Genomic DNA, 12,011 nt, shown 5'->3' with positions numbered 1-12,011 from the left:
ATACCATACTTGGTGGAGTCTGTTATGGGGAAAGGAATAACTGTGGGTCATATGAAAGGAATTGCCATGTAAAATTAGAAATGCATGCCATGATCTGCAAAATCCTTTCCCACATGCACTTGGGATGTTGCATGCATGGAACAGATGTGCTTTGTGAGAATACCCTGTTCTACAGTATCCTGCAAAGTGCAGGAAACAAGAGTAGCTCCACTTTTCTGCATTCTTTGCATGTAGAAAGAAGGGAATGGATGAGAAATTTGGTTTGGTTTGCAATCCAGTGGGAACCCACCTAATTCTCCCTTCCCAAAACATTATGCAAACAGAAGCATAGCTATCTTTCGAAATAAACACTTCTCTGAATTTAGCAGAGTAGCTTTTCAACCAACAAATGTACACATTAGGAGAAAGCATGCATAACAATACCTGTATATCCATAAGCAGTAGAAATACCAGGTCAGGAGAGCAGTTCTGCAAATCTGCCTCACCGAGTGTGTTGCTACTCTTTTAAGTGAAGCAACCTAATTTGCACTTCCTGGACTAATAAGACAATATTGGAATGGAATAATGCTTCAGATACTTTCCTGAATTTTGTGATAACAGTTCTCAGTTCAAGAAATGTACCAGAATCCATATTTGGGGATAAGAACAATTTAGAAATGTGTGCATTGGTATAAAAGTATGCATATTTAAATATTAATTCATATAGATATTTTTTCAGGGTGAAATCGTACTTTAATGTGGAAACATGATGGGCTGGATGAACACATGTGAAACTGACACAGACCAAAAATAGATTGATCAATCCATTCCTTACTACTATATAAAGAATAATTACAAATATTGCTTTACATCAAAGTAGGCTGATGAAAAAACTGTTTTTTCTCTAGTCTACCATGCAACCTTGAAGATGGGGAAAACAATGGCTCAGGCTTGCACTAGCCAGTTGCTAAGGAGAAGTTATTTACCTTGAGGATATTAATAATGTTGTGTTTGCAGGATTTTTCACATATGTTGTCTAGGAAAAAAATGGTCTTTGCTCTGTTGGAATTCCTGGTAAATACTGCAAAGAAGACAGCTTAATTGCATCCCACAGCTATTGTTCAAAAACATTTCAAAAAAAAAAAATCTTATGGCAAGAGGATTAAAAAGACTGAGTTCCCCAGGATTTCCTTGTCAATTGAGGAGAATCTATCTATAAAGAAAATGTTGTTTTTTAAAAAAACAAAACAGTTTTTTGTTTCCCTCCCTCCCACTTCTTCCTAGCTGCTGCATACTCCTTAGCTTTAAATGACAGAGACAAAAATAGAATTAAAACATAAATGTACACACTAGAACCACTGAGGTGCAACACCAATTGTACAGCTCAACATGGTAGAGATCCCAAAAGTGGGACAAGCACTGCTTTCCTCAGGTCCATCTGGTTGGTTGCTGTGAGAACAGGATATTGGACTGAATAAGCCTTTGGCTTGATCCAGCTGAGCTCTTCCTACATTCTTGTGCCCCATACTTTTAGAGCTGTGTTTTGTTATATTAAATGCAATACTTTAGATTCCCTATTCCTATTATTTTTTCTTACTCAAGTCCAATGAGAAGCAGCCTTTGTACCTGCCACTTTGAACAGGCTGATGGTATGGTTGCCCTATGGGGTGATTTGCAGCCAGCTCTCCTTGTTCTCTTAATTTGTTTCCCTGTAAAATAAAAAATCACTGCTGTTACATGCTGTTTCCAGATCAAGCAACTGAGTAATAAGGTGCTATGTAAAAGCTTATAATGTGCTGCTTTGCAAGGCAAGGGCATGGCAGCCTGGAGCACAGGGCTGTAGCCTGCTATAGATGTGTTACAACAGTCACTTTCATTCTCCTGATGACAAACACATTGCAATTTCAGTCTTAAGAGAATACTGCTTGCCAGCAGTAGGTGACACAAACTGGGGGGAAGGCGTTGTTGACACTGGGGAATCCCTGAGCCCAGTTGCTTCCCAAGTGCCAACAATCACCTGTTGGTTGGCTCTTGGAAAATGCTGGAAAGTGGCTTTGTGGGCACCACCAATCAGGTGGCCAGTAATGCCTGCAAAGCTTCTTTTGTCCAAGCCTTGCCTTGATCTTCCCCACACCTGACATCATATATGACATCAAGTGTAGGGCAGGCTGGGTGTGGCTTGGCCAAAATGGCCTTATGGTGCCACAGCACTGCTCTACATGCACTATAAAATAAACATGCATCTGGTAAGCACCAAACAAACACTTACCCCAAGGAAATGAATCCTCAAACAAATATGCCTTGCACATCATTTTAACTTCTGCATTTAGGCAGGCTTACTCGGAACTGTTACCTTGGTAGCTGACAGTTTGCTTGGTACAGGTGGCATTTTAGTCATTAATGACTTTTTAAAGAAAAATGATGTATCTCCAAGCTGCATGTGTGAGATTTTGTTTTAAAATCCTGCATTCCAAATAATCTTGGCATTTTAAAAGTGCTTTAATGAATTTTCTCCTTATTTTCTGGTCTGCCAAATGGTACACAAACATATCAATAGCAGATATTTCAATGTCATCAATAGTAATGCTTTTTGCAGCAGGGAGGTGCACATTGTACAACTGAAGTATTTTCTAGGTGTGTGTCTTGCTTTCCCTCTCACCTCTCACTTTTTCTCATCCTCCCCGACCCTGGTATTACTAGACTAAATGATGATGTTAGTGTCAATAATACTCTTAGCAGGAGCAGTGCTTGATAGCTCATAAGAGCAAAACACAATGGTGCACTTCTTTAAACAGCCTGTACCTTGTTAGTGAATGTTTTGACCAATATGGTTGGAAAGCCACTGCTATCAATGAAATTAATGGCATCATTTTTAGGTCATGGTCTCCCAGAGTGGTCAGTATTGATCCCCCGGGTTGATAGGATTGTGCAGGGGATGAATAAAGTCCTAGGGGTTGAAAGAGGTCAGAAAGGTCTTAGAGTGGAAAAAGAAGTTAATAGGGTATCATGGAAGAAAATTTAATTGGGAGCTATGAGCTTCAGAAATAAAGGGCATGGGCATGTGAAGAGTGATATGGTGTTATTTTCCTTTGGTTTTACTGTTTTTTTACATTTTATGATTCTTAGTAATAGTGATTGATGATTAATAAATCCTGATTATAGGTCGATATTCTTGACTTTATTTCATTTACATTCCTAATAATTTGGGTTTGGGTCAGTACCTTTATAAACTCATCAAGGGGTTTATGAGCTCTGACATTTGGGAAACCCTGTATTGGGTAATGATGGATCATATTGTTGTTTGATCCTAAAGCCTGTTTACAGAGAAGGAAGCCACCCTAAGGCTGAATTTAGATACATCAATAAAACAACAACCAACAATTCAGTTAAATGCATTGTAAACTTCTTACAGGGAAATCCCATTGGCAAAAGACGGGACTCCATAGCAACATCTGGTGCCACAGTTATAACACATATAAAGCGCTTTATCTTTATGAATGTAGCTGAGTCCTAAGTTCAAAAGAGCTTATTTGCCAGGAACTGGATTTAGGAATTGTAGCCATTGCTGAGTTTTTTTCTGGAACACCAAGCATTCCTAGTAATATCCATATATAAAACATAATTCTTTCCTGAGTCAGGCAACCTGACTTTCTGATGGCAGCACATATCTGTCTATCTTTGCTGTTTTTCACGGTGCTCTCTTACCTCCATCTCCCCACTCTGCCTGGTTTCTTTTGTACTATTTTGCTATCACTGGTTCTTCTTGGTCACTTTTCAGGTTTTCCAGGGCAACTTTGATAACGACACCCACAGAAAGAACGTCATTGACCCCCCAATCTATGCACGGCACATAAGGATCCTCCCTTGGTCATGGTACGGCAGGATCACTTTACGGTCAGAGCTCTTGGGCTGTACAGAGGAGGACTGACGAGGATCTTCACTTTTCTGCACAACTCTTGATATTCCTAAAAAAAATATCTCCATAGAAGAAACTGTGCAAAACCTGTAGGAAGTTGAATGGGTTTTTCATGAACAAGTGCTCACTTTCTGGTAGGCCGCTAACTGTCTTTTGTAAGGAGGTCTAAGCCTGCCCTTAAAATGGTCCAAATCTGAGTTGGGGGTTTTCTTTGGGTTCTTTTAAATCTTAGTTCCAGTTATTACTCTGTTTTGATGTGGAATTTACCTTTTAAGGTTTTTTTTCTGAGTTATTTCATGCTGGCTGAAATATCGTTAGGAGTAAGAAGCAGCATCCTTTTTACAAGGAAGATGAAAGTGGCGTGACCGAGTTCACTTGTGACTTGAGAAGGAACAGGCTGATTCATTGTTTCCAAACCCACATGGTCATCTCACTTGCAAAAAGTGATACTGCAGCTTTAGCAATAAGTTTTTCTCGGGGATGACTGCATTTGATTGTTTCCCTTGTGCCTATCAAGCATTGTCAAGATTAAGGACACTTTTTTTGGAAGTGATCTCTGTGGTCTGCAGTCCTCCTGGTGTCACAAACTACCTTTTGTAATTTCCTTTACAAACAGCCGAGTCCACCCACCCTAGGGTTTCATTTCCACATGTTTTGCTTCCCATTTAGCACACTGTGGGCATCGTCACTGTCTTTTATGTTTGATCACATTAACTGCTTCTGTTTCTTTTCAATGAGCCAACCTGAATTTTATGGAACAAAATCTGCTATCAGTATATTATGAAGTTAATGATTTTGTCAGTGAATTCAGCTTGCATTTTCTTTCTAAGGGATGCTGAGATGAAAGATCATGGACCAAATTCAAAGCTTAAGTAACTGTAGCCGGGAGGGAGGCACACATGAATGCTACAAAGCGGGCATTCATATGATCCTGCATTTTCATGCATGGTAGTTGCCTCATGGAGCTGCCTAGGAGATGGCTTCTCTGAGATGCTTCCTATGACTCAATGGGCAAGGGTCATTGTGAGATCTAGAGGTGCATGCCAAAACATATGGACTGTGTATCCTCATTCTGAGGAGCAACTCAGCTACAGCACTGTCCCCAAGCTTCAGAAATATGGGTGGAAGGATGAAACCTGAGGCTGAGTGGTCATATAATATTATATCTTAACATTATTTTAACCATCAGCTCTGCAAGGATTCTTCAGGCCCTCTGACTGGAGAAGACAAGCCTTGTAGGATACACAAGTGGCAGTGTTGCAAAAACAGAGAGAGGAAGGAAGTGGGGGAATTGGATTCAGATACGGGGCAGGTGCCAATCATCAGCGATAATAAGCAGGGCTGAGTGTATGCTATGAGCCTTCAGGAAAAAAATTGGAGGGAGAGCAAAGAACTCATTATTGGGTGATGAATTCAGCTTTCTGGGAATGGCAGCCTTCATTTCAAAATGAGAAAGTTTATAGCTCTTAAGACTGCAAAAAATATGATCAAAAGTATCTTGCCAGCAGCTGCTGCAATCTCCAGAGGTTGGGATTTCAGTGCCCACCATAGTTCCATCGCCTCCCCGTGACTGGAAAGGGTATAGAAGTTGGATTGTAGAATTTTAATTATTTTTAAAATGTGGATCATGCAGTGCCCTGATAACAGAGAATGGAGTACATACTGCCCTGATGGATCAAGCAGTGTGCATGCATTCAGAAAGATAAGCCACATACAGGAGTCAGTCAAACACCACAGTATTCCTACTTCAGGCATTCAGTTTTCTTATCATTTGCAGCCTCAGTGCTGGTAGAGCTTGCTATCACTATTGAAGGAAGAGCTGGGATTACTGAATGGGGTAAAAAGGTTTCTGAAGTGTTTTCCCAAGTAACTCCATGGGGTCATGTGGCAACCGCAGCTGCTGCATCATAGCAGTGGTGTGAACTGTTTATCACAGGTCAGCTATCACTAATGGGTCTTGCTTATACATCAGAACAGATCCCTTCAGAGGAAGCAAATATCTCAAGAGGTGACCTTATTACTCATCGTTAGTGATTAGCCTATTACCTAATAACATCCTTTTCAGTTGATAACCTGAATTAGTCATAAATCCAGTTCTCTTGCGCATTGACCTCTGTGACTAAGATTTTCCATTTGAAATTGTCAAGATGGCTGTAGCTTCATTTGAATGGACCTAGGATGCAGCCGCACATCAGTCAACGCTAGAAAGCCATGTATGCAGTTTTCCCAGAGAAACAGTAGCCCATGCCAATCCCTGGCCAAGCAAGATATGAGATGCTGTTGCCATTGGAATTAGTACACAAAGGTGCTGGCAGAGCACTGTGTAAATGGCTCTCCATTTCTGACTCTGCCCAACCACCATCTGGGTCAATGCAACCCAAGCTGTGACAAATGTGTATGAAAACACAGCCAGGATTTAATAGATGGAATTTATCTTGTGTAAAACTCCTTCGTTGTGCAGAAGGAGTTCCTGGTAAATGGTAGTCCTAACAAATATTGCAAAGCACTTTTATTTTAATAAGGTATTAGTATTCTGTCCATTTCTTTTATAATTCTTGAGTGTCTTCTTATTACTTAAAACCTTCAAGTTGTGCTCATTTTCATTTTTAATTTCATAACATACTGTGGTAGATTTTTTTTCTTGGTTGTGTCTCATTAACACAGCATGCTAAGTATTTTTTTATGAAATTCCATTATCATTAAAAGGAAAAAAATGGAGATCTAAAGATGGGCTCTATGACCTTTATAAATACTTAGTCATCCTATAATTTTACAGTAAGGAATCGATACGCTTGTTTAAAAAGAAAAGAAAAAGATTTAAAAGTCTGATATATTTTTTAAGGGTCATCACAACCTTCACATAAACTCCTACTCTGCAACAGGAGATAATGGCCACGTTGACACATCACATAATACTGTGCAACGTGAACTCACATGTTTCTCCCCTCTTCTCTCCTCTCTTCATCCCGAGGGGAAGAGTTTAGAAGTTCTCACATCCACTTTTGCGTAATCATGGTTTGCCATGTCATCTAGAGCAACAAACCTGTTTTAACATTAACTATGGCTAATTTTAAGACATACCCTCAGGTCTAGATGTTACAGCAAGCTGTGGTTAATCACAAGTAGAAGTGAAAGCTTCAAAATTCCTCCTTCTGACCACATGGAAAGAGGATAGGATAGGGGAGAGGGTGAAAACCCAAAGCTCACTGCAGCTTATTCCTGTTTGTGCACATCACACTAAACAATGATTTAGCATGACATTTGGACATGGTCATTACATCTGCTTTGCTTAAAAACAAAAACCTTTAATGATCAGAGGATGCTATCTTGAAAGCGCCTCACAAAATCGAACCAGTAGAATAATGAGATCTGTCGATAAAGAGCACCTAATTCTTAAGGTGTATTTGTTCACACTTTTTTTTTTTGTAAGGCTTAGACATGGATATTCTGAGATCCTTAGTTTGAGAATCTGATCAAGGTAAAGCAAGTTATGTGTAAGAAATGTTAAGGTCCTGTGCAACACTGTTAAGTTTATGGGGTTTCTTTGTTTTTTAGTTGGATTTGTGCTGCATTACAAAAGCCACTAGACTGTTACTGTCTTGTCTGTAACTGTGTTAACATTTCTTAACAATGTTATCTATGGAGTGGTCTTCAATTGTAGTGAATAATTTTAAAGAGAAAGTCAATCATAACTGTGCTTTAAGGTGCAAATGGCTAAAAGAATAAGGATGGTAACTGAAATGGCATTTAACTACATATGGCCCAAATCCTGCACTTTTAAGCTCTTATGAAGATCCTGTGATTCACAGCCTACTTACTCCAGAGTAGTTTTTCTTAATTGTATTGGCCTATGCTGGAGAAAAGAACTGTGGATTGTTTGACATTTTAGTGGGTCGAGACTTCAATGGAGCCTCATTTTTATACGCCTATTTGATGGGGCCAAATTTTGCACTTGCAGTCCTTAGCTGGTTCAATGAATAGCATGCCTAATCATATGAGGCCTGGCACCACCACAGTAAACACTGGTACCAATCCCAAGGTCTACCTGTGGTCCACCCAGAAAGAGTAGTGGCAGTGTCATATTGGGTGTGTGTGAAAGATGGGGGATTAAACAGGTGATTGGTGCTGCATCTATATGGCACTTCTTACGGAATGACTGTCAAGCAAGGGAAACTGCATACACAGTGCCCTTTTGCACATGAAAGCCCCAAAGAATGCAGGCCACCTTTGATGGCTTGGGGTAATGGTCAGCAATTGGTCCTCTGCAGAAGATCTTACTGAAAGAAATGCTTTGGGGATGCAGCTTCCCTGAATAAGAGGTGGTTCCTGCAAATAAGACACATCAGGTCTGTAACGTTTGGGCTCCATCTTGAACTCCAGCTACTGCTAACACCATGTCAGTGACTATAGCTGTCACCAATGGAGCACTTTGAGCTGCTAGTCAGAATGTTCTGATAAAATGTTTCTGTGTTTATTAGTATTTTTTTCCTTTTTAAAAAAAGAAAATGCATTTAAATGAATATTTCTTGGGTTTGCAATTAACTTATATGTAATATAGTTTATAGTTCGAAAAAGAGCATCCTATTGAAAATGTGGTCACTCAGTCTTCTATTTGAAAGGGTTGCATTTTTTCCTTCTGCTGCTCGGTTCTGTCAGCCTTTACAATGTTATTCAGAGGAGCCTGAAAGCTTTCCTTCCTTTCTTTTTCAAGATACACCTTGAGGCTTTTTGCCACATTTTGCACCTGTCACAACATTATTAAACTAAAAAAAAATGCCTTTGACATCTATTCAGTAACTATGGACACAATTTACTGAGAAATTCTTCTCACTGGAATGAATGGGGCCTGCATAACAATCTGACCCTGTATTTCATGCCATGGCCAAAATAACAGAAGCTATTCCATTTGGGCAAATGGCACACTCCCCCACCAGCCTCTCTTTGCCTTCAGCCAGCCCCCACCTGCCTGCCTTCCTATTACCAGCCCAGAGGGTACCATTGCCTGTCAGATTCCTCCTCCTGCTCTCAGTGTTGCCTTCATATAACTTGCACAAAAGGAACCCGCTGTAGAGGAGCATACACAAATTGAAAAAACAGGGGTTCAGGCCAGCATACAAAGACAAAATATATGGCAAGCAAAGTACAATGAATGCATTTGTCACAATGTACCCACTATTACAGGGTACACAGTACATGCAAGCGGTACTGCAGAACCATCAAAATAAGTACAACATTAGAATTAATAATATATTTTCATTGTCTCCGATGCAAGGGTATTCTTGAGAGTGGCAGAGCATTTTCCATATATTGTGTCTTTGTATGCTGGCATGAACTCCTGTTTTTTTCAATTTGTGTATGTCTTCATATAACTCAACAGGGAAGAGGATGGGGACAAAACTAGAATTAGTTGACTCTGCTTGTCATTGGCTGTAGCACCACCTGGTCCACCTACTGTTGGCCTGCCCTTTACCCCACCAGCCGCCACTGCTGGACATCACATTAACCAAGTGGATACAATGGTTGCATTTTTCTGGAAGCTTGATTGAAGCCTATGTTGAAATCTTCCTCTCTTTTCCACAGTCCTGAATGAGAATCACCTCTCAAAAGCTGCTATTTGTATTTCAAGGGAAATCAATAGGACCTTCCTTTGGAATGCAATAGGACCTTTCCTTGGAATGCAAATGGCAGCTCCAATGGTTTTTTTCTAAACCATGGCAGGAGAAAAAGAGTTAAACTCCCCTCTTCACATGCACCTCATTGCCCTAAAGCTGCTCTGGCTTCCCCACAGCTCCTGTTTACATAACAAAAAATATATGCAGGTCTAGTTTTGCCCTCTTGCAAAGGAAGAACTTCCCAGTGGATTGTGTCTTTTGGATTAAAGGTAACAGTTGACCTCTAAATGTGTCCCATATAGAACACTTTTTGTTCTGTTTGTCATTGTGCACAATGTGTATAGTGTGTTCTGTAGTAAGAATGAGCTCACACGTACATATTCATGGTCACTCAGTGACTGGCATGTGTGAAAGCCATCACTGATCAAGCACCTCAGACAGCATTTTCAGATTACCTGCGCACCTCGACCACAACACTTTTCAATGCAGGGAGTTCACACATTCGGCTGTGAGTCACCAGCTGTTGGTTAATTGTGTACTAAAGCACAGTGTGGTGTACATACACGTTTTGGTCTGCCCTGAGTCTAGGTATTACATCTTATTAATAAAAATGGAACAACACCACACAATTGTACATATGTTGGATGTCGTTGTGATCTACAAATTGCCTAGGTTTTAAGCTCAGGAGGAAGTGCTCCAGGCCAAGTGGTTTGTGGATCATAATTGTATGTTTTGATTGAAAAATAAATGGGGCAGGTTCACAAATTGCCCTAACATGTGTGCTCTTCGCAAGTCATGAACTCAGAAGCAAGTCATGGGCCCACATTCTCCCCTCATTTGAATGTGCACATGAGCCTGAGTTTGCTTTGTTCATGTGATCCGTACACCCTTTTGTATGAGTATTTTATATGAACGCATGTGGCTCATAGGCCTTTTCAGACATTCAGTAATCCATGGAAGGGAACAAGGTCACATTTGCTGTCTTGCTGTCTTCTCCTGATCTCTATGCCCTAGAGTCTTGGTGTTCATCCCAAAGTCTGAACACAAATGCATATAATGATACATTCACAGGCTCAATACATGCAATAGGGGACTTTTTGCAGAGCTCAGTCATGTGAAGGGAGCACACATTCATCAAATATGTATACGTACCCAGACCTTTGGATAAATGTGTAGAAGTTGGGACAGCTTGTGTGATAGTGATTCTCCCCCTCTGTATGTTCACTGGATGTCTAAAAGGGCTATAGAAAACATTCTATGAGTTGGATGTGTATGTTCAAGCCTGAGACTACTTGCAATGCATACATGATGAGGTTTGAGTGAACATCCAGTTAAGGAGAAATTTTCAGTTTTCTTAGTCTGAAATAGTTATGTTGAAACTAATGGAACATTTCCAGAAGTAGGCGCTTTGAGATTTACTACAATGTATTTAGGATCAGCATGTTGGTTTATTTAAAGCTGCAACCCTCAAGCTTGAGTGATCTCTATTGAATTAAATAGTTTGAGATGTGTAGCCTTTAAACTTCTTGAGAAAACATTACGAAACAGTCCTTAACTTTTGTATTAATTCTAACAGCAAAACTGAAGGAGTGAAAAAAAATCATCTGTGTTTACCCCAGAGTTGTTAGTCATTTCTAGGCAGATTTCCCATTTCTATAGCTCCCTAATTTACTACTTTTATAGCCTGGAAAGTAAAACATAATGCACAAGGCTTAGGATAATCTATGTTCTATTAAGGGCTTCTCACATAAACAAAACAAAAAACCCACCCACCCCTGGTTCTGATTTTTAGGTTGACTTTCTCTTTCAGAATGAACAGATACAAATTTGTGTGAGTTTTGAAGACTAAGGATACTAATGAGTGTATCTGTGCTATACAACAACATATGAAATATAATATTCAAAGCTGGCTTCAGATGTGTCAGTAAGTACAGAAGTATCTCAGACACAATGACTTTTGCAACCTTGGCGACCTGTGTAAAGTTCCAATGTTTTTGTATATATTTAAATTATGTAGAATGATGTTAAAACAGTATGACCTCGTCTAGTCTTCAAACTTAACAATAAAACTTGAAAAATTGGAAAGTCCTTGAAGTGATTTGAATGGTACCTTCTTTCATCATCTGAGAGGAGAAAGTGGGGTGTTCTCTAGATAAGTGTGAAAAGGGGTATCTACATTGTTGCTATTATAGTCCTTTGGAAATCACTCCACAATGCAGCCTGCAAGTGCATATCAGCATGAGAAAATAAGAATTCATATAATTTTCATTTCCACACATTGGCAGTGAATCCAGGCACACACTTTGTTTCTTGCATAGAATAGCCCTGAATCATTTTGAATGGATGGATGTGCTTATCCTCTTGGTTTGGTTCCTGTCCTGAGCTTCAATACTTGAGAGAATTGCTACCTTGTCACAGACTAGCGAGCCATAGTGTAGTTTGATTGATAACTAGGAATCTAAAAGAGACCTTCTGGGAAATTGCAGGCTTCTTATCAACAACCG

The 12,011-nt window shown here is 39.8% G+C and overlaps 1 protein-coding gene across 1 annotated transcript in view; it reads left to right on the top strand.

The window, feature by feature from the left end:
* Positions 1-11,595, top strand: part of EDIL3 (EGF like repeats and discoidin domains 3) — a 226,636-nt gene extending 215,041 nt beyond the window's left edge. Inside the window, exon 11 of the mRNA XM_083576965.1 lies at positions 3,758-11,595. Coding sequence (XP_083433091.1) covers positions 3,758-3,907 — 150 coding nt within the window. The 3' untranslated portion in view covers positions 3,908-11,595. The remainder of the gene's footprint in view (positions 1-3,757) is intronic.
* Positions 11,596-12,011: the final 416 nt, after the last annotated feature.

This window comes from Podarcis filfolensis (genome assembly GCF_964270895.1).
Source record: "Podarcis filfolensis genome assembly, chromosome: 11".
NCBI lineage: Eukaryota > Metazoa > Chordata > Lepidosauria > Squamata > Lacertidae > Podarcis > Podarcis filfolensis.
This window is presented reverse-complemented; position numbering and strand designations above follow the sequence as displayed.